The sequence below is a fragment of the Gorilla gorilla genome, chromosome 9, assembly GCF_029281585.2.
Source record: "Gorilla gorilla gorilla isolate KB3781 chromosome 9, NHGRI_mGorGor1-v2.1_pri, whole genome shotgun sequence".
Taxonomy (NCBI): domain Eukaryota; kingdom Metazoa; phylum Chordata; class Mammalia; order Primates; family Hominidae; genus Gorilla; species Gorilla gorilla.
Window position 1 is genome coordinate 40,870,514 of NC_073233.2, and position 23,654 is coordinate 40,894,167.

General features: G+C 45.0%; 1 protein-coding gene across 2 annotated transcripts in view; it reads right to left on the bottom strand.

Annotated features, from left to right (window-relative positions):
* ELF5 (E74 like ETS transcription factor 5) overlaps positions 1 to 17,505 on the bottom strand; it is a 46,543-nt gene extending 29,038 nt beyond the window's left edge. The window contains exon 1 of one of the 2 annotated variants that reach the window (XM_055355514.2): positions 17,121 to 17,505. In XM_055355514.2, coding sequence (XP_055211489.1) covers positions 17,121 to 17,176 — 56 coding nt within the window. In that variant the 5' untranslated portion in view covers positions 17,177 to 17,505. Of the gene's footprint in view, positions 1 to 3,765; positions 3,947 to 17,120 lie in introns of those variants that run through there. The other variant, XM_004050925.5, reaches the window with a different exon arrangement.
* Positions 17,506 to 23,654: the final 6,149 nt, after the last annotated feature.

Consider the following 23,654-nt stretch of genomic DNA (forward strand, 5'->3'; position numbering starts at 1 on the left):
CTTTCCTCGTTTTGCAAAGGGAACATAGCTGCTCAAGATCACACCACTGGTAAGTGTCTTGGGATATTAAACACGTGGAATTTTAAGATTGGCAGGAGTGAATTCTTTATCTAGTCCAGTGTTTCCTAAACTTCAGTCATTTGCCTACGACTGTGATAATTTCACTCAATCCATATACTACGAGCACTATTATTTACTTAAAATACTTAAAAAAATCATCAACTCCCTTTTTGTTTTAACATAAATATGCTAATTAAAAGGAAAACTTTATATTAGCAATATAAATGGAAAGTCAGGATTTTTTAAACATACATAAAAATAAATATTTAAGCATTTGAATAAAAATGGTTCATGCGCCACCTAAATCAGGGGTTAGCAAACTACATCCTACAGGCAAAATACAGTCCCTCACCTATTTTTGTAAAGCCTGCAGTTAAAAATAATTTTACTGCTAGGCGCAGTGGTTTACACCTGTAATCCCAGCACTTTGGGAGGCTGAGGCGGGTGGGTCACCTGAGGTCAGGAGTTCAAGACCAGCCTGGCCAACATGGTGAAACTCCGTCGCTACTAAAAATACAAATATTAGGTGGGTGTGTTGGTGCATGCCTGCAATCCCAGCTACTCGGGAGAGTGAGACAGGAGAATTGCTTGAACCTCGGAGGCAGAGGTTGCAGTGAGCTGAGATTGTGCCACTGCACTCCAGCCTGAGCGACAGAGCAAGACTATGTCTCACAAAAAAATAAAAAATAAAAAAAACTTTACATTTTTAAGTGGTTACATTTTAAGTGGTTATATAAATATTTACATCGTATCCTTGATTTTGCCTTTTGGCCTGCTAATCCTAAAATACCTGGCCCTTTGAGAAAAAGTTTGCAACCCCTAACCAGATTCATCTGGCATATTGCCAGTTGATGTGAGTACCACGTGTTGGAAGATACTGAGTTAGTCCAATTTCCCTCCTCGCCTCCACTATTTTACAGTTGAGGAAGTTGAGACTCAGGGAATTTGTGTAACTAGCTCAAGGTCACATAGCCAGTGGATGCCAGAGTTAAGTGGCAGGGAGGTCCTTAGTTTTCTGACTCTCAGCCCATCTGCTTCTCTTTCTGAAAACACAATTGAGCCCCAAGGCACACTTATATAGCAAATCAAACCTCAGTACTAAGAAGGGCAGGATTGTGTGATTCTGAAACCAAAGGTCAATTCTTTGCAGATGCTTGAAAATCTCCAACCACCATCATCATCACCATCAAATGTGCATGAGAGGCCGGGTGCGGTGGTTCATGCCTGTAATCCCAGCACTTTGGAAGGCCAAGGTGGACAGATTGCTTGAGGTCAGGAGTTCGAGACCAGCCTGGACAACATGGCGAAACCCCGTCTCCACTAAAAACACAACAATTAGCTGGGCATGGTGGTGCACACCTGTAATCCCAGCTACTCAGGAGGTTGAGGCATGAGAATCACTTGAACCCGGGAGGCAGAGGTTGCAGTGAGCTGAGATCGTGCCACTCCACTCCAGCCTGGGTGACAGAGTGAGACTCTGTCTCAAAAACAACAACAACAACAACAACAGAAACGTGCATGAGAACTCCTCTCCAGATGTAAATATATAACCGAGTTTGAATTCTGACACTTAGGCACCTTTTCTGGGCCATCACCCAAGAGTTTCCAGACTCTGCTGGGAAGTCTCTTCGCTGATGCCTGGAGAGGGTTAATGTGCTCTGCAGATTATCGTGGGCATGGATCTCCTCCTGGGAGCCCAATCAAACAGATGTCAAGGCTGCCTGGGTTTGGGCTGTGATTTTCCCACGGATTGGCTGGTTTTATATCCTGAGTGTGGGGGGCAGGGAGGGGATAGGATGCTGAGGGATGGGGTGAGAGGTTATGAGGAAGGGAAGGGCCTCAGGAGCTGAAAGCCACTTCTGCTTTCTGGACTGGACTTCAGAAAAGTTCCTTTAAGTGAGGGCTGAAGACAAATATATCCCTTTTCTTCTGGGCCAGAAGGCTCAGAAAACTAAAGAAGAGGATGGCAGGCCTGTGATATGACCTTCACTGGGTTGGGAGAAAGGAGAGGTGAATTCCACATGGAAGAAAACAGAAAACAGTCCCCAGGTGTTCAGTGTCAGATAAGGAATCCATCAAATACAAAACACGACAGTGGGAATGAGATCTTCCTCATCTATGCCTCACTAATTGCTCTCAAAAGTCATTGGGTATTAAAAAAAAAAAAAGGTCATTTGGTAAATTGAATGGCATTATATAAAAACTAGAAATATTTTTTGATCAATTGTATTTTTACCTCCTTTAATATTGTTATTCTTTCTCCTCTTTATACCGGCCTACTCACTTGATCTGTAATCTCTCTAATGCTATACACAATGCTGTATCTGATTCCCTTTGGTAATTCCTTCTAAGGCAAATTATATCCATTAAGTTTTTGTAAAGGGCCTTCTCAGGTGTACAGCATGCTATTTTTCTTCTGTAATTATTTCTTGCTTTTGGAAAAAATATCTTTTATAAAAGCAGAAAAAGGTGTTTTTTTTTTTTTTTTCCTGTTACAGCAGGAGTGGGTGTTATTAACTCTGGGCTCTCCACAAAAGACCTTGGCTACTTAGCCAGCATGCAGTAGGTGTGAGAGTTCAAGAATAATGGCTGCTTTGTATTCAGTAGCCTCTCTTCTCTAGGCCCTCTAAGGTCCTTGCAATAATTGAACATTTTAGCTCTTAAGGACTTCTTTAGTGGAGGTAGAGCAGGATAGGCGGGAAAAGGCAGATGTCCGGAGCCCCCTTTCTCAGAAGTAACACCGAGGCCCAGGGATATGTGAACACAGGCCTGAGGTTAGGCCAGGCCTGCTCAAGGGGGGTGATATTGCCCCCCTCTTTAGGGAACAAAGATGAGTTCTTGGGGATCAAAAAACTGAGTTATTAATTACAGTGTTTTATCTGCTCCAAAGGTCTAAGTAGATGTATAGTTTATCTCTGGTACTCACATTTCTGGTGGGGAGATGATTAAGAAAAAATGACCTAAAAAGTGTCCTTAGGAGAAGTGATAAAAAAAAGGTGGAGAAGCGCTGTGATAGATCCACCTAGTGTCAGCGTCAGTACAGACAGGGATCTGCTGGGAGGTCTCTTGGCCTGCTGTTCTGGACATACTTTTCATTTTGTGAGGGACTAGCTGGCTCATCATGGAAGGAGCCCTGGGCCTGGAGTTATGATTCTGCCTCTTGCCCCTCTCCAAATCTCAGTTCTTCAACTACTAAACAAGAACACAGATAAAACAGCCCCCAAGGTCTGCCCTAACTCTGTGACTTTCTGCAGACACCCACCTAATTGAGCCAACACATCCAAACCTGGGCACTCACACACATATGCATACACATTGATTATATTTGCATTTTTTTGGTCAAGCAAGTCCACCAAATTGGAGGAAAATCCAACCACTACACACACAGACTGAACTTTTAGTGCTGAAAAAGCTCCCTGATTTCCTCTTCTCCCTTTTCTCCTGTGCCCACTGCCTTCTACCCCAGTTGGAGGTAGATACCTCAGGACAACTGGATATTCTTTGCCCAGCCTAGCTGGGTACCTTAAACACTCTGGACCCTCACTCACTGCCCACCGATAGATCCGTGGAAGCTGGAATCAGTTTCCCCCAAATGTAGTCATCATTCTAGCTGCCTAGTAAGTAGGAAAAGCTCAAGAATAATTAACACAAGGTGGAGGAATCAGGTGGGCTCACTTCACACGTGAGAAAGTTGGCTGCAGGTACCTGTGGGAGTGAGGCAGAGATGGCATGGAAGCTGAGGTCCCCAGATGCCTCCAGTGGCTTCTGAACCCTTCTCAGAGCTGGCTCACACACCAAATGCACACAGAGAGGGTCCACCGAGTTGGAGGGACAGGCCTGTGGGCTTCTCAGAGTCACACAAATCAGAGGCAGCAATAACAGGTGTGGCGCCCATGGCCTGAGCAACCCGGCACCCCTGCTCAGCCTCCCAGAGAGAGGGGAAGGAGCAAACCACTCAGCCTTGGCCAGTTTGCCAGAGGAGGAAAATTCCTTCCTGACTCTGGTGGTGATCATCAACTTCACTCTGGGCATGTGACCAAAAATTGGCCCAATTAAGCATCTACACATTGGCTGTTTACGGGCCAAATCATCACTGGGCAGAACTAGGCCATAGGGTGCAAAATATAGAAAAAAGTGGCCAAGATTGGGCTTCCTCAACCCCACCCTCTGAGTGGTATCATTGGGAAGAAAATCGGTTTTCCTTCCCTAAAGCCTCAGTGATACCCAAATGTCCACTCCGTCCCAAGCCTTGTGAGCAAGGGAGGGTCAATTTCCCAGCCCTTGGACCTCCCTAAGAAGGGGCCCATTGAGGAGAACCCAGTGGAGTATTTCAACACTTACTGCTAAAGAAAGATTGAGGGTTGGGTGCTTGAGGGTTTGTTCTTCTGGGAGGAACCCTAGCAACTGTGAGAACCAATTTGCTGACCTCTTGTCAAGTGATTCCTCATTTTTCTTTAGCTCGCTTAGGGAGTTTGTGTGTTTGTTTGTTTATAGCTGTTTTTCTGAAGGTGCAGCGAAGATCCAAAAAGGTATGCCATGTAGTTTGCTGTAGGCTTCTATGCAAAGCTTACCAGTTTTGGATTACATACATCAGGGGTTAAATCCTACCTCTGCTGCTGGGAACGTGGGGCGCATTTCTTACTACCCAACCTGCTGAAATTCTTAAGCTTTTTTTCATATAGATGTGGTATATAAATATTCATGCCCCTCTTTGAACTACGGTTTCCTAATCTCTAAAATGGGGATTTTTTTTTTTTAAATCATGCAATCCAATATATGCAAAGGACGGGGCATAATACATATATTCAATCCTGTTTTAGAGGGAAAAATCAGCCATTAACAATGTATCTAACAATTTGCCACTCTGGTGACTTCTGAAAAAGGGAGATGACCAAACTGAAAACTCCGGCCCGAGAATACCTTAGATTATGAAAAACAGTATCGCAGAGAACGCGAAGACAAAAGAATCAAGCGTTCACTCGGATGGGCAAACCACCCCTTTCCCTGGGTCTCTGGACTAGACTGAACCACAGAGCTGCCTCCCTAAGTCATCTAGCCTTTCTGGCCTCAGTTTCCTCATCTGTAACATGAAGCGATTGCACCTAGTGATGTCTGACACACTTTCGGGCGTACAAAAGGCATCCACACGCAGGCCCAGCTTCAGCCTGAGGAGGGAGCTTGTGCTACCTGTCGCTGTCAGCAGGGGGCAACCCCACAGAAACCCCACACACTGCAGAGTCTGACAAGGCCTGAGAACACAGTGGAAAAACCCTAACCATTGCTTTTCTGGAAGCATTCTCTTCTGGGGAGATGTCAGAGGGCAAATGGGTTTCTTTTAAAACTGTTTTGTACAAATTCCTGAAAATGCCCCAAACTATAATAAGGCAGTTCTCTGTATCGAGGGTGTGGGGGACAGTGGGCAGGCCGGTGGGGAAAGGAATTCAGTCAGGGGAGAAGGGTAGGTGGGGGGCTTTCCTTGAAGCTGAATATTTTTCTGAGTAAAATCCAGCTTCCCTTCCTAAAGAAGCTTTAGGGAGGATAGAGAACTGAGCGCCTGGGCGCGTTCTCTTAATTCCCCTTGGTTCAGCTAAGGGATCCAGAGGGAGTGGTGGCTGTGAGGAGGGCGGGTGGCCGCACGGCCTGCGGAGGCAAGCAGGTCTCTCTGAGGCAAGCCGTCACATCCGTGTCAAACAGCTCCCGGAGGCCCTGGGACTGCACCCAGCGCAGGTGCCGGCCCTGGAGCTGGAGATGGACGAGCAGACCCAGGCCCCAGGCCGAGCCTCTGAGCCCTGACACCCCTTACGATTCATCCAGAAAAGCAAAGAAAAGGCGCTTACGTGAGGGCAGCGGTGGCTAGGTCCAAAGAGGAGGCTTTCAAGGCAAGAGAAGGCAGGCGCTCCCAGCACCAGCGTGCAGTGGAAATAAAGACACCTGTAGCCTTGTGATATAAGTGACACCTACAGACAGGTCCGTTTGGTTTTTCAGGTTTACGCACAGCCCCTTTGATGACGGTGACATACAGTGTGACACGGCTCCTTGGAGGGGGGGAAATGGTTCTCATATGCAGAAAGTTTACCTTTATCCTGCTTTTGTGCCCAGCTCACTCCTGCCCTGCAACCCCCCACTCCCAGCCCAGGGGACTCAGTAAACATGCAGAAAATTCTTGTCCCTGGGAGCTGTGCGGGGATCGTGCGTTTGCTGAGGAATTTTCCTCTGTGCAAGCTGGAGGGGAAACACAGAGATTCCACCCTGGTGCCGGTCTGCGCTGCCTCTCTCCCAGGCTGGCTGAGCCCAGTGCTTTTGTAAGATCATGTCTTTCTCCGTTTTTCCCATGTGGTGAGAAGGAAGAGCATTATAGGCCCAGTGTTAAGACCTCAGGTTTTGCAGCTAGTTGCCTTTAGATTCAAATTCAGTGTCCATCATTTCCTAGCTGTGCTACCTAGAAAAATGTAGCTAACATCTGTGGGCTTCATGAGTGTAATGTAAGTGATGGGGCCTCTCCTCATGTGGATGCCAGCTCTCAGGTGTCTCGCTGAGAACTGCCCGCTTTTTAGTACTTCTTCGTGACAACAGAAACTCTTCCTAATTTAGGCTGCGAAGCACAGTGTCCCACGTCATCTATGAGACAGGTATTTATAACCCTGTGCCTTTTTGCATTCTGCTTCTAGCCATCTTCGGCAGCCGAGATGTTGTATTCAAATGGCAGACTCCAAGCTTTAAAGCGAAAGCAAGGACTGGTTTGTTATGTTTTCTTGGGATCACCGGGCATGGTTACAAACACACAAATACAAATATGCATATAGCTTGCAGAAAAAAAGGCAGTTCGTGAGAGGATTCGGGGTGTCATCATGGAAAAATTGTTGAAGGAAGATAGGTGACTGCCTAGACCCCTATCTTGGCTGGGTAACCTGGACTTCTCTGGGCTTCATTTTTCCCCAGTGGCAAAAGGAGGAAGTGGGATTGAAATAGTGATTTTTTTCAAACTGCGACTTGAGGAACCCCAGGGGCTCCCTGGAGCCCTTACAAGGACTTTTGCGGGTGAGAGGATGGGAGTGGAGTAGAGTGGGTTAGGCTCTGGACCACCCCGTTCCTTCCTGACTCAATAAGAGCATCTCAGCTTTTATATAAATCTTCCGGGTAAGATTTCATTTGAACAAAAGAATCTGCCCTTGGAAAGGGTTTGCAAGTAACTGGATTACATGGTCTTTGGGCTTCTTTCAAGCTTTAAAATTCCGTACTTCTCTTCCTCTTTGGTTTCTAGGGGACTGTGGACTGTGATAGTCCCACACACTGTGTTTTCCATTGTTGGGCACTGGCCTATCTTGTCACTGATTTCTGAAATGTTACCAGTGTTTCTTTCTGAACATATACATTCTTCTCAGTGGAGAGGTTTTTAGGGAAAACATGTTATTCTGATACTGTTTTTAGAAAGAGTCTTTTGGGCTGGGCGCAGTGGCTCATGACTGTAATCCCAGCACTTTGGGAGGCCGAGGCAGGCAGATCATGAGGTCAGGAGTTCGAGACCAGCCTGGCCAACATGGTGAAAACCCATCTCTATTAAAAATACAAAAATTAGCTGGGCGTGGTGGTGCACACCTGTAATCCCAGCTACTCAGGAGGCTGAGGCAGGAGAATCGCTTGAACCCAGGAGGCGGAGGTTGCAGTGAGCCAAGATAACGCCATTGCGCTCCAGCCGAGGCAACAGAGTGAGACTCCATCTCAAAAAAAAAAAAAAGAGTCTTTTGGAGAAATTATATTTTTTCTATACTTTGTTGGCTCAATTTTTTCCCCAGGGGCTGTGGCTGCCCAACTGACTCAATTATTTGAGTATAAAAGTCTTCTGACAATGGATGTACAAGACCATGAACTCTTTTTGTCTCACAGTCCCAAATGAATAATATAGCATTTCTGGGTGCTCGTGTGTGAAATTACAGGCTTCTGGATCAGTGGATAAAAGGGATGATTAAGATAAACCCAAAATAAAAGAAGAATTTGACTCTAATTAAGTTTAACTATCACTTTAAACTTAAATTTGATTGGAATGGAGATCTTGGATGATATTGAACATGAAGCATCTAAGAACTGCATTATGAGTGTTGAATGACAACAAGAAAGGGGACTGGGGATGGAAGAGGAAGGTAAAAGGACTAGGGTGGAGGGAGGGGGGCAGAAGAAGGAATAAGACATTTTAGAACTCCCAGCCTATCCTGCTTCTGGTGTCCTGGCTATACAGCAATATTAAGTAACACCAATTGGGCTTATAATTATAACATAGTGGCTAATAAAACAGATTCTGGAAGGAGACTTCCTAAGTTTGAATCTCTGATCTGCCATTTGCTGTCTGGGTGAGTCTGGGAAGCCTATTGAACATCTCTGCATCCCAGTTGCCTCATCTGTAAAATGGGAAAAAAGGAATACATTTCCTGTAGGGTTGTTGTGTGAATTAAATGAGTGAAAACTTGGGGAGTAGAAGGAGCCCTAACTAAGTGTGGCTTATTTACATTTTGACCTGTTATATTCCTTACATTAAATTTTCATACATATTCGACAAGGAAGTTACTGATCATCTCTAATTTACAGATGAGGAAACTGAGGCACAGAGAGGTTAAGTAACTTGTTCACGGTCACACAGCTAAGTGGTAGAGCAAGTATTTTAGTCTAGGCTGCCTGCCTCTGGAGCCCATCCTCCTAACTGTTGTGCTAACCAGTTTCTGGGTGCTCCTGGGGCAGTTCTTTGCGGATAGGGAGGAGAGAATCACACCTAAAGAGCATCTATGATGTACCAAGTATTGTGCTAGGATGACTCACCTGTATTTCCTTGGTTATTTTTCACAATTATCGTGGGAGGTAGCTATCACTATTTTCTTTTTTAAGACAAAGAAACAGGTGCCACAATTGCTGAGGCTCACCCAGTTGGTCAGTGGCCAAACCTGCATTGAACTCAGGCCTGACCAATGTTAAAGGCAAGCTGTGGAAACAGGAGCTTAAGTTGGCCTCTCTTCTTTTGCTCTGGCCTCAACACTGGCCTAAAAGGTGGCCCATCCCTCTCTGTTGGCTCAAGATTTCTAGGATTCATGGTTATTGCTGGCACAATCTGTCTGTTAGTATAGAGTGGAAATTCTGGTACCTCACTGAATCTGGTGCCTAGTATCATTCTTGGGATCAAGAACGCACTCAATACCTACATGGATCATAAAATCATGTGACTTAAAGGGCGTACCATCTGACAGAGGCTGGAGGCTTCCATCCTATTCTTTTCACTATATATAACAGGCTTCACATCTCAGATGCTTTTCCTAGAACTTGCTTTCTTTAACCAAGGTGAACATTTCTTTGTCATTTATTTTTTCCCTCAACCTGCCACCTTCACCACCATCCCAAGAGGCAGCACAGGCTGAAAACAAAAGCGAGTTAGAAAAACAAGTTCAGGTAAATTCACAGATAATATCATTGGAAGGAGAGATTTACAGTGTGATGGTGAAATGCACTGGCTTTGGATTAGACCCCTGTCACTATTATTCTCATATTATTTTTAGAAAAGAGTCTGTTGGAGAAAATGTAATTTTCTATGCTCTATTGGCTCAAATATTTGAGAACAAAAAGATTTCTGTCAGTGGGTGTATATAACAACAAACTCCTAGCACCTGCCACCTGGGAGACATTAGATGAGCTATCAGCTTTTCAGAGTCACAATTTCCTCACCAGTGAAGTATCTACTACTATGATTCTTGGTGCATGGTAAATTTCAATAAATGGCAGTTATTGTAATGGGCTATAGAGAGAGACACAGATATTGGTTGAGAGCCCCAACCTTTGGTCATTACCATAACAAGTAGGATAATGTTGCCCTTCCTCTTCCACAATGAATAATCATAATAGCTACCATTTGCTGAGCATTTACCGGGTGCAAAGAACTGTCCAGGCATGCTACAGGTATTAAGTCATTTAATCCTTACATCATTCCTCCGAGGTAGGTACCATTATTATCACCTAAAATTTACTGATGAGGAAACAGGGATAGAGAGTTGAAGTAACTTGCCCGATATCACATAGCACGTGAAGCTTAAAGCAGTACTGGAGCCTCTGCAGGATACACCAATGCACCATATATGGAGCCTATGCACCAGAGTCCACAAGCTTTACCATTATGCTACCATTTGGTACCTCTCGGTGAGGCAGAATCTAAGTTGAAGAGATACCAATTTTCTTAGACATCCCAAATTGCTGGTAGGATCCTTGAAAGCAAGGACAAGAGTCATGAATCTTTTGTCCCCCCAAATGCCTTGCACAGACTTGTGCAAAAGTAGGTGCTTAAGCAATTCTCATTCGTTGATTGCCAATTGGTTGATTGATTGGTCAGATTTCTTTCTTTGCTTTGTTTCCTCTTTGGGTGTTTTCCCTCAACTTCCTACATCCAACTCACTCTTTAGCTGTTCATGCTACCATCTTCCTGACCAGAAGCCCCGATTCAATCGAAGCAACAGTTAGGTGGCCCTCTTAATAACCCTTCCTTGGCTATGAGCCTCAGGACAGTAAAGGTCTCTGTTATTTCCAGTACTGAAGGCACCCTGGAGGTTAAACAATGGCAAAGTCAATGGGGAATATTGTAATATAAAATGACAGAATTTGATTTCATTAAAATCTGTAACAAAAATATGATTTTATAGTTATAGGTTTAATTATGATAATGTTTGTGAAACAGTTGATGCAACTGCATGACCATATTGCTGGTCTTTCTTCTTCCAGTAAAGACACTGGAAGTCAATCTATTAGAGGTTTCTATATTTTGGGTAAGCCCCATGAATCTGAAGCCATAATGCCTCTATAAAGGCACAGATCTGAGAGGCACAGCCAAGAGGACCCTCCTCATAGGAAGGATTCCCGAAGACAGGATTTTCTTTAGATGTTTTCCTACCGCACATAGGAAGTGGCAGGCATGAGGTGTGCTTTCTGAGAGAGTTGTTTGGGGTGGTAGTCTGAGGAATGGACGACTCCTGTGGCCAGCCCATACTGTTGTTAGAGGACGGACTGGGCTAATGGTGCTGCCATTGGAATCTTGGGTAGTGAATGGGGTGGTCCCTCCCGATCAGGCTAATTAGCTTGACGAATCTGGGATTCATGCTAATGAAGGTTATCAATAGATTATCAATCATACAATTATTAAACACTTACTCTTTCTGCAGGCAAGCGAACACTGGACTTGCTGAGAGAAGGTAACTTTCTGAACCTGTTTCCTCACCTGTCCAGTGTGAATGATCGCACATGCAGCTTGATAATGTGTGTGACCACACACATTGGCTTCCATAGCTCTAGACTAAACACTTCACTCCTGCTGACTGTCACCCATAGGTATGTCCTTGGTCAAAAGATGGGAGTGGAAGGATGTGAAGATGGAGCATGGGAGGTGAGAAGTGATGCTGGATCCATGCAGATCTAGCCTCATCAGTCAAACAAGACTTAATGCTAAGATGTTGTTGGTTATAAGATACGTCACCGATTTAAACAATTGTCTTAGAGGAAGCGCTATGTTAAATATGCAGATAGATAATAAAGCTTGTCCTGATTTCAGAAATGTTAAAATGTGAATTTGATAAATATAACAATAAAAAACCCAATAGGGCAGTATTTAATATCAATAAGAGGGATGTGAAAAAGAGTAAGACCTAGTTGTGGCCTTCAAGGAATAGATAACCTAACAGAGAATTCAAGAAGAAATATTTAGAGGCATTAATTAATTTCAAGCCAAATTTTGAGTTAGGGGCTGTAGGACTTCAGAAAAGAGGAGCTAATAGTGCTGGAGAAGCCAGAAAAAAACTTTCTGTGGGATTTGGCATTTGAGTTGGGTGATGAAGGATTGGGGTGACCTGCTAGAAATGGATGCTTATTACGTGCCAAGCACAATAGCTGTAGGAGTAGGGGCTGTTATTATACCCATTTTACAGAAGAGAAAACTGAGGCTCAAAGAGCTTTAGTAATTTGCCCAAGGTCACACACCTAAGTAGCAGAGCTGGGATTCAATCCTAGGATAACCTAACTCAAAGCTCAGGCCCATTGGCCACTGTGTTCTGCAGTGTCTGGGGGGCGCTTTCAATCAAGAGGAAACCTGGCCATGCATGGGAGGAGAGAGTAGGCATGGATAGCTCATGACTGCTACTTCCTACTCATGGGAGTAGGAAGTCTTGCATGTGTCACTATGTGACAGTCCTGGGTAAGTTGTGAATCATGTGTCTGGAATATCAGCACCTATGAACAAGGGGACCTCTGACTGTTAATGGGGACCTCAATATTGAAAAGGCCTCTGATTTTGTCTGCTATTTAGGAACAAACTTGTGTGGGGCAGCAAAACAAGACTTTGTCACCAGCTTTGATTCTGCTCTTACTCTTGCCCCCAAAAAATAAAATATGACTCCTACATTCTTCTGGGAGTCATACTGTTGTCTTTCTTTTTCTTTCTTTCTTTCTTTTCTTTCTTTCTTTCTTTTTCTTTCTTTTCTTTCTTTTTCTTTCTTTCTCTCTCTCTCTTTCTCTCCCTTTCTTTCTTTCTTTCTCTTTCTTTCTTTCCTTCTTTCTTTTTCTTCCTTCCTTTCTTTCTCTTCTTTCTTTTTCTTTCTTTTCTTTCTTTCTTTTTCTTTCTTACTCTCTCTTTCTCTTTTCTTTCTTTCTTTCTTTCTTTCTTTCTTTCTTTCTTTCTTTCTTTCTTTCTTTCTTTCTTTCTTTCTTTCTTTCCATTTCTTCTTCCTCTCCTCTCCTCTCCTCTCCTCTCCTCTCCTCTCCTTTCCTTTCCTTTCCTTTTGACAGAATCTCACTCAGTCACCCAGCCTGGAGTGCAGTGTTGTGATTTCGGCTCACCACAGCCTCTGCCTCCTGGGTTCAAGCAATTCTCATGCCTCAGCCTCCTGCGTAGCTGGGATTATAGGCTCACACCACCACACCCAGCTAATTTTTGTATTTTTAGTAGAGACAGGGTTTCACCATGTTGCCCAGGCTGGTCTCTAATTCCTGGCCTCATGTGATCTGCCCTTCTCAGCCTCCCAAAGTGCTGGGATTACAGGTGTGAGCCACCACACCCGGCCCGTACTGTTGTTGTTGTTGTTGTTGTTGTTGTTTTTATCCATGTCTTTGCAATCTTTTACCATCTTCCACAGTTTCATTGGCCATTAAAAAGTTTACGTGTCCAAATCATACACTGAAATTTCCTGAGTTTGGTTCTGTTTGGGAACTTGTTTAGAGAAAGTCTCTGTTGCAAACACAGAATGGTATAAGAAGTTAGGTATTATGCTTTTACAAAACTATTATGAAGTTTTCTGATGTGTCACTTTATTACAGAGTTTAACATCGTATCTCAACAGAAATCCAATGATTCTGGTACTGACACATCCAAGAGGAGAGGCCTCAAAATTGAGAAGCTGCCAAGACTCAACCACAGGTTCGTGTCAACATGGACTCACTTGTACCCCGAGCCGTAGGCCTAAGTGGGCTCCCCTTAGAACTTGTCCACCCCTAAGGTAAGTGTCTGGGATTGGAATTTTTGGAAATTATTGTGAAGCAATTGGACAGGTGTCTTCAATGTCCTGGACATCACTCTTACCCACATCCCTGTTCATGAAACTATGTTTTAATTCTTTCTCAATGTGTGAAGGGAGATGGGTAGGATTCTGTTTCATGTTGTATGGACAGTGTTATCTCTCTGGTTCCAAAGAACCAGTGAGATGTGGAACTTGGCTGAATATTTTTGAGTGATGCAATAATTTAAAAAGATATCCATGGTTTTGCAAGGAACATAAGCCACATAAGAAGGCAGTTAAAGAAAAACCAGTAGCAGAAAGAGCACTGGGATTTGAGTCTAATTGATGTAGGTTCAAATCTCAGTTCTATCCCTTGGTAGCCAAGTTACTTATCTCCTTGAGACTTGGTTTCTTCATCTGAAAATAAATTGTCACTTCATACAGTTTTGGTGACAATTAAATGAGATAACATGGTATATGTAATATATGAAGCACTTAGCCCAGTGCCTGGCATATATTAAATACTCAATAAATGATTATTACTGTGATGTCTCCATTGCTAAATTAGCAAAATGAAAATAATATTAACTACTCACTGGATCAATTGAAATAATAAAGGTGTATGTGTCTGGCACATGGTAGATATTCATTCATCCATTTTTTCATCTTTAGTTTATTTGGAATCCATCAAAAGTTTACAAACCCTGGGAGTTAGGAGAAGGCCACTTTATTTGGCCAACAGTCCTCTTTTGTCTTAAATGGAGCAGTAGTTTTACAAAATGTTTATTTCCTTATCTAAACTGTTCTTTTTCCCCCGGGCCCTTATGTGCCTTTCTGGGAGCAAAGAAACTCCAGGAATCCCAGCAAATCACTCTGCAGAGTGGCCAACAGGTGTGATATCAGAAGTCCTAATAGTGGGGCTTTGGTGAGTTTGCCTTTTTGAGGTGCCCATGGGAGAATGGATGCTATCTACCCCTACAGGAAGGAAGCAGCCACTTGGTGTTTCTGGCTTTCAGGCTGTATCCACCCCAGGTTTCAGCTGTCATTTTGGGCCAAGTTAAAGGCAGAGGGCAGATTTTGCACAAGGCCCTCTGAAGTGGGGAATAATTTGGGTCAAGTGTTCCAGCTAGGGTGAGCAGCAAGTTGCACAGTCAGCCAGCAGAAAAATGCTGTGTGTGGAGAGGCCTGGTCCAGGCACTAATGCTTCAGGTAGATTGCCAGGAAAGGCAGAGGCAACCAGGCTGGCTGTGCCTGTTCCACAGTCTCTGGGCAGTTTCTCGGCCTTCAGCTTCACTGTGGGGGAACCTAGCCTTGGAGTGTTACTGGATACCCACCTCCCCACTGATGCCTGATCAAATTTAAATCAAACCTGCAGTTCTGGGCCCTGAAAGTTCATTTTTCCTACCCAGTGCTGAGTGAAGTTGACTTTAGGCCAGACCAAACAATATTCAGGAGGAGCCCTACCCATTCAAGATACTTTGCAACTGACAAACATTTTTAAGGTGATGGACATTTAAGACAAACCATGATAGGTCTGGAGATAAGATTTGAAAATTTGGCTGACAGTTAGCAGCCGAGGAGGGCATCTGCAGGTGGAGTTTGCAACTAGGAACTCTATAGACTCTAGCTAATTATTGTACAGATATAGAAAAGCCTCTTTTCTGGGAAAAGGATGATGACAAATCCAAGGTATAGTGGATAAAACAGGCACAATTTCAAGTCCAGCTGAATAAACCTGGGCAAGCAGACACACACATGCATGTGTGCATGCTGTCGGTGCTACCACATACACTTCCATCCCTCATGCAGAGAGTTCACCTAGCACCTAGACACACCCCCTACATCCACCACACTCTCCCCACAGACATCTCCCCTGTCCTCCCCACCATACAGACCAACCACACACAGCACAGACCCCTCCCTCTTCTCCCATGCACACCTTATACACACAGCCATCAGATAAACACAGTCCCCTTAGGAAGCCGATTAATAAAACTATTTTATCTATAATTACACTTGACTGATAATAATGTCCTCAGAGCCTGCATGGTTAGATTGGCTTAGATTGTAACATCCAGATTACAGCTGAACTCCCTTTGAACTCTGGCCACATTGCTGGTCTCTCCAGCTCAGAGATTACAGATGGCTTTAGGTGGATTCACCCCACGGAACCAAGAAGGTAAGTAGAATTCCAGCTCTCCTTGCCTTTCTTTTCTCTCCAAGCCTGTACAGATGATGCGATCTCTGAAAATACATGGCCAAATACAAGAGGAAGGCCGAAATCAAATAACCTCCTCCAACCCACCCTTGTGTATCCTGGTGGGTCACCTTGCAAACCAGCATCAACCTCAGATTTCACAGAGGAGGTTGCCTGGAATGCTCTCTTGAAGACTGACACTTGAAAATAATCAGTTTAATTTCTGGGTCTTGGGATCTTGGGGACGGACTCCAGTGAGCCATAATTAACTCTTTAAAGTCTTCACCGTGTGCTGCAAATAGTAAAATATCTTATTCTTTATGATGTAATGCTGAATGGAGGCAGCAAGGAGGCTTTTCAGGCTAATTGCATGTTGGAACGAGGTTAATGACATGCCAGAGATTCTTTGCGTGGCTACCCTGACATTGATAAGTCAGTCGGTAACATGCTAGGGCTAAAGACAGCGACTACTTTTAAAGAAGGCATGGGTCTGGAAACTCAGCTAGACAGGCCCCTAATCTAACCCCTCTCCTGTTCGCCACCCCCCCGGCCCCGACCCCACTTCCCATTTTTCGGGAATTAAGAAATCTTGATTTTAAACTGGCGTTCAATACCAAGGGCCTGGAGATTTGGATCGGCATCCTCATGAGTCTCAGCTCTATCTTATGCTTTTTACAGCAGCTGAATTTAGCCAAGGATGCAAACAAAAGTCCACTATCTAAGCGGATGTTTTTGGGCTGAGCTGAAGGCACGTCTGTACAAACAAGCAAGGTATGCATCAATATGAATGACTGGATCACAGTAAAATGCCCAAGACACGGGAATGAGTTCTGATTCCAGCCAACTGAATGAGCTCACATTCTGGTCCCATTCTGCAGGTGGGCACAGTGGCATCTCAAAATCATGCAAGGAGACCCGACATCTGTTTCCATTCTTCTACCTGGGGCCAGGCCATACGTTAGCCACATGCAGAGCTGTCTCCAAGAGACTCCAGCCCAAGCTCCAGGGTGCTGTGCATAGCTTTGTGACTCCCAGCATTCCCTATCTGGATGAAATTGGGTAAAAGTAAAAATGCATCACTCAGGCAGACTAAATAGGAAAAAGTAGCTACGAAAGATGGTCCTGCTTCCTAAAGAGGGTTGTCCCACCCCTTAGGAGGGCACTGGGGGCTGGCTTGCAGGCTAAGGTGTAAGGAAAAGGGCCTTAGTTTCCTTGCCACTTGCTAGGAGAGCCATCTCTTCTTCCTCCCTGGCAGATGGCTTGGGGCAAGGGCAGCTTTGCCCGCTGGACCCCAGCATTTCCTCTCCCCCCAGGTGCCCCTTCCTCTCCCTGCACACTCAGACCCGCGCAGCACCCACCTCAGCTCATTCGTCCCACCAGGCTGGGCTGGACTCGGGTCCTCCAATGTTGTCATCACCCAGCCCTGTGAGGGCCCCGGCTGGATCGACCCCTCCTCCTCAGTGAGAAGGACACTGCATGGCTGCCTCCAGGCAGGGGACACCACCCCTGGGTGTCCCGGCCCCGAGCAGCCTCCCAGGCGCAGCAGGGTCCTGGAGTGGCAGCTGACAGACGGCTCTTCCACCTCCACAATGCCCAGGGGTCAGCAGAGGGTTAGGCAAGTCTTTCGTTTTGACATGAGCTACCACGGAGAGAGACAGCCAGAGAGAGACTTTTGCTCTGTGGTGAGTGGCTGAAGTCTTCGTGTGCTGCTGATGGGTCTGTGGTCTCCAGTGGAGGTGAGGTGTGCAGCGTCTGGAGGAGCCAGAAAGAAATGTGTCAGACAGGGCTTGTCAGCACCTCAGCACCCTGCCAAATAGTAATTATCAGAGCCTCGTGCCACTCAGGAGAGGGAGGGCAATATTTGTATCCCCATTTTATAGAAGGGCAAGTGGAGGCCTAGGGAGGTCAGACAACAACTTTAGCCAGTCAGTCAGAGGCTAAACTTGGTCCTGAGTGGGGCTGACTCAGAAGTTACCACTGGAGCTTGGGTAAAGCCAGGCCTGTGGGGACAGCCACAGGCACCTCTGCCCCATGAAGCTGTGGGATCCAACCCCTTCCCTCCTTGGGGCTGTGCAGAAGGCACCGAGGTGGCTCCCTTATCTCTACTGGCTGTGTCTCTCCCATATCCCTTCCCTGACCTATTTTTTTTATTTTTATTTTTTGAGACGGAGTCTCGCTCTGTTACCCAGGCTGGAATGCAGTGGCGCGATCTCCACTCACTGCAAGCTCTGCCTCCCGGGTTCACACCATTCTCCTGCCTCAGCCTCCCGAGTAGCTGGGACTGCAGGTGCCTGCCACCACGCCCGGCTAATTTTTTGTATTTTTAGTATAGATGGGGTTTCACTGTGTTAGCCAGGATCGTCTCGATCTCCTGACCTCGTGATCCACCTGCCTCAGCCTCCCACAGTGCTGAGATTATAGGCGTGAGCCACCGTGCCCAGCCCCCTGACTCTATTTTTTATTCTGGCCTACCTGACATTTGTCTAGAGCCCAGTTTCCCTCCCTGGGAACATGAGCCTCCTGAAATACCTTGCAAAGAAAAATTTCCTTGGGCAGCTAAGTTAGGAGGGGCTGACCTCCATATTCCCTGCTTGGGGTTCACAAAGCGTATCAGCTTATTAAAAGCTCCAAGAAGCCTTTCAGTAAAGAAACCTGTTTAATTTTGCTTAGCCCAGCATTTTCCAAACTTATTTAGGGAACTCTTTCTCGTAACACCCATTAGCATACCACCCAGCTAGTGTTCCACCAGACGCACATTGGGAAATCCTCATTGAGATAGTCCACTCCCCAAGAGAAGGGACTGTGCCTGTTTCACTAGCCGGTGTGTTCCCTGCACCACCCACTTGTGGCAGGCTCGGTATGTTGGGCAGATCTGAGCAGCGCCTTCATTTCCCTAGTTTCTCAGGCATGAAACTTGAGGTCCTCTTGAACACTCATTCCCCAAGCCCTTGCATGAAACCAGCCACCGTGTCACATTGACTGTGATGTTTCTTTCATATTTATCCCTCTTTTCTTACAGTCAGTGTCAGATTATCTATCACCTCCACAGAGAGGCCTTTCCTCACCACCCTCTCTAAAATAGCACCTCCTGTCAGGGTGGCCATGTTGCTCAACCCCAAGGGTGCCATTTCCATAGACCACAATGCAATGGGTGCTTTTTGGAATTGTGCACATTGGATGGCTGCCCTCATCGTTCTCAGCGTCCCTATTTCACTTTCGTTTTCTTCAGGGTGCATTCCACTATTTGACATTGTATTTGCTTATATATTTATTTGCTTATTGATCATCTTCTGGACATCAACTAGTTGTTATGCAGGCTGTTCACTACATATAGGGATAGGTCAGTCATTGCCTTGTGTCTTTTTGTTTCATTCCTGAATCCGCACCTGGAGGGCAAATCCCTGCACCTGATAAGGGAACAGAGGCAGAAATGCACACCGAGCTCTGCCTCCCAGGCCGAGCGTTCCATAAAAAGGTCTTTATTCACTTTGCACAAGGGGCATATCTACTTGTCCAACTGCACACCTGTGAGCTCTGTCTGCCCAGAGGAAGACCCTCTGTCTAATTTACAGAGGCACCAGGTAGGCTAACTTCATGATCTCTTCTATAGAAGGTAAGCTCCATGAGTTGGGTGACTGTTTATTAACTTCACCAAAACACTTTTGAGAATAAATATGGCACTATTTAATAGTGATATAGGGCCAACAAACAGAAATTGGGACTGTCCTAGGCAAACCAGAACATGTTTTTGCCCTGTCCATGTGGAGTGGACTTTGTTTTGGTTTTTACACTATCCTCATTTTCTAGAACAGTACCTGGCACATCATATTTGTGGCTTACTAATTGAGGGAATGACTCCTGCTATATTCCCCAAACTGGGCTCCCTGTTTCAAGTCCCTACCCTTTGCCAATCGATACTATCAGGTTAATCCTAACATATCGTTGTGTATGCATAAACCTCCCACTCCAGCATTTTTAAAACTTCCCATTTTCTGCAGCTCTATTTCCCAAAGTGTCATCAGAGTGATGTATTTAAAAAAAAAAAGGGAAAAGGGGCTGGGTGTGGTGGCTCATGCCTGTAATCCCAGCACTTTGGGAGGTTGAGGGGAGTGGATTGCTTGAACCCAGGAGTTCGAGACCAGCCTTGGCTACATGAGGAAACCCTGTCTCTACTTAAAACACAAAAATTAGCTTGGCGTGGTGGTGCGTGCCTGTATTCCCAGCTACTTGGGAGGTTGAGGCACTAAGATCCTTTGAAAACTCAGGAGGCAGAGGTTGCAGTGAGCTGAGATCATGCCACTGCCCTTCAAACTGGATGACAGAGTGAGACTTGGTGTCCACAAAAAAAAAAAAAAAAAAAAAAGGGTGCTATGTATTAATACTTGGGCACACTTGGATATCCACAGTGATATGGTAAATGTGTATGAAAGAACTACAGGAAAAAAAGTTAAACTTTGTTTAGCCCAGTATTCCAAAAGTGTCCTTAACATGACATTCCTGTTTTTGACCTAGTACATCCCATGGAGTTGGATGGGAATACTCTTCAGTAGGCCAAAGTCCTTAGTTTGACATTCAAAGGCAATAGCAGTTGAACCCACATATTTCTCCATACTGAGCTCCTGCAAGTGCTCCTGCAGGAGCCCTTGGTCCCTTCACTCATTCAATGAATATCTTCTGAGCAGAAGATGTCCCAGGTGCTGGGAGCACTGTGGGGAATGCAATAGACAAGGTCTCTGTCTTGGTGGAGCTCATAGTCTAGATGACAAGGAAGAAAATCAAAGTCTCTGTTTTAGCTGGACTGGTCGGGGAAGGCCTCTCTGAAGAGGTGACCTTTGGGCAGGAGCCTGAATGACCTTGGTGTCAGCTAAATTGATTTGCTGTCTATTCCCGGAAGACACCCCATGCATTCCTGTCTGTCTCTGAGCTTTAGGTCACACTCTTCTTGAGGTCTGAATTCTTCTCTCAATTTTCCTCCACTCATCTTATTTCATTTTATTATTTATTTATTTTGAGATGGAGTTTCACTCTTATTGCCCAGGCTGGAGTGCAATGGTGCGATCTTGGCTCACTGCAACCTCTGCTTCCTGGGTTCAAGCGATTCTCCTGCCTCAGCCTCCCGAGTAGCTGGGATTGCAGGTGCCTGCCACCATGCTCAGCAAATTTTTTGTATTTTTAGTAGACATAGGGTTTCACTATGTTGGCCAGGCTGGTCTTGAACTCCTGACCTCAAGCGATCCACCTGCCTCAGCTTCCCAAAGTGCTGGGATTACAGGTGTGAGCCACAATGCCCAGCCCATTTTATTTTATTTTAGTTTTTGTATTTCAATAGGGTTTTGGGGAACACGTGGTGTTTGGTTACATGGATAAGTACTTTAGTGGTGATTTCTGAGACTTTGGTCAACCTGTCACCCCCTCCACTCATCTAAATCTTATTCCCACACAGCCTCACGGTCTTCTTTAGTCTAACTTTCCCAGCAGCTTTCCTGGAGCCCTCAAGGCCTCCACCGACATCTCAATTACTCCAAAACATTGAGTACATCACATTTTTGGCCCTTAGCTCAGGCCACCTGGCTTGCCTTGTGTCTCTTTTTTTGTACATTCCCTGAATCCCATTCCCTGAATCCACATCTGGGTTGTAAAACCCTACAAGCATTAGGAGCTCAATTTATTTCTGTTTGTTGATAATGAAGAGATATTCTTCACCAAGGCTAGATGAGGAATGGCAAATGGCTTTTCTCTCACATGTCAAATTGGACCAATGGCCATGGATGCTCAAGGAGCTGTGTTTAGAAGGCTCTTGTTGCTCTATGTAAAGATTGTCACAATCAATTTGCAATGTGCGTGTGTATGTGTGCACGTGTGTGTGTGGCAGGCGGAGCATAGTTGCATCAATTCATCATTCTTAAAGTAGACCCTGAAGAGATTTAGTGCTATTTGCTTAAATAGGATTAAGGGGTATGTTGTGTGGAAGGGGATCTCAGGTGGGAGACTGGGTAATAAATCTCACTCAGGTGCTCAGCCTCTGGCTCTGGTGCTCAGCAATGTTCCCAGTGCCAGAAGGGAGAAGAGCAAAATGACAAGAGATCCTGTCTTAAAACGTCAGTGTCTGGCTTCACGTTGCTGTGAAGTGGCTGCAGAAATGAAACTGGGTGGGAGGGCACCGAGAGTGAGAGTTCTTCATGTATTTACCCTCTTTGGATGGAGACAGACCAAGAAAACTGAAACCCCCTCCTGTGCTATAATATTGGACTCCAGGAAGGTGTTAGCTTCCTAGCTTTAAAGGGAGAAGAAAATATCTTTTTTGGCATCTGAAAACAGTAGTAATAAAAAATAACAAAGAAAAATTAAAGAGGAAAGAAGCCACTTATAATTTCTCACACTGAACACAGTGCCTACTCTGGGCAGTTTATTCATTCTTTCAACAAATATTTACTTTGTGTCCATCATGAGCCAGGCAGTGGGGATTCCAGCTAAAATCATGTGTGAACTAGTGAGTCCTTAAAAGGAACACATGAAGTTTCTTTTTGTTGATTATAAGGTGAATTGGGCTGAAAGGTGGATCCCCAAAAGATCTGTCCATGTCCTAATCCCCTGGAACCTGTGAATATTACATTATGTGGTCAGGAGTAAGTAAGATGTGTTTAAATTCAGGATCTTGAGAAAAAGAGTTTATCCTGGATGATCTGGGTGGGTCCTAAATGCAGTCACATGTATCCTTATAAGAGTGAGGCAGAGGGATTTTACAGACAGACACTTGGAAGAAGAGAAGGTGAGGAGAAACCATGTGATGTGGAGGCAGAGAAATGAGTATGTGGACACAAGTCAAGGAATGCTGGCAGCCACCAGAAACGGAAGAGGCAAGGAAGGGGCTCCCTGCTAGAGCCTTTGGAGGGATCATGGCCATGCTGATATCTTGTTTTGGGACTTTTGGCCTCCAGAACTGTGAGAAAATAAATTTCTGTTTTTGTAAGCCACTAAATTTGTGATAATTTGTTATGGCAGCCCTGGGAATCTAACACAAAAAATGGAGACAAGGCCAAAGAAGACAAGAAAAGTCACAGTAATTCTGCTTCACATAGTGAAGGTTCACACACACGCACACTCACATTCACACACACACAATGGGATTATTCTGAATACTTTTCCATGCTTTTTTGCTCTTCACCATAATTGTAACAGCTTCCATGCTATTCTGTTTTATGAGTGTGCTTCCATTTATTTAACTAATTTCTTAGTGTCAGATGTTTAGGTTGCTTCCACTTTCCACTGTTACAGGCAACACTGCACAATCTTTTCCATGATAGCTCCTGGGGGCAGGGTGGGGTAGGAGTACAGGGTAAGCCTCCCAAAGCCCAGCCAGTGAACCAGTGATGGATGAGTCTCTGGGGTTGGGACGGATGTGGTGGGCAGGCAAGGCCAAGCTTATTAGCATGACAGAGTGGTTTCAAACCCCACAACAATATCTATTTTAAAAAATTAATAGGATCAAGGAAATATTTATGTCCCAAAGGAGAAGAGCAATAGGGTGTTTTCAGCTTTGGATCCAGAGAAAGATAGGTGACGCAGTGAATGTAGATTTGTGGATATGCGATGGTGTTGCTTGGAATAAACATTGGTTAGAAGCTGCCTGTTGCTTCAGCCCTGCCCCGCCCAATAGGATGAAAAACTAACAAAGCCATTCCCTGCAAGAAACACATTCCTCATCCGAGGGGCATGGGTGATATTGATGTGGCCTTCAGAGGAATTTGGAACTGTCATCAGATGCTCCATAGGAAAGAATATGCATTACTTTTGTAGTCAGGAAAAAGACAGTTTGTGTTTCGTTTGTACACAGATGCTGTCTTGTGTGTTATTATGCCTCCATATTTCCAATTGGCAGAGGGGTGGCCTGA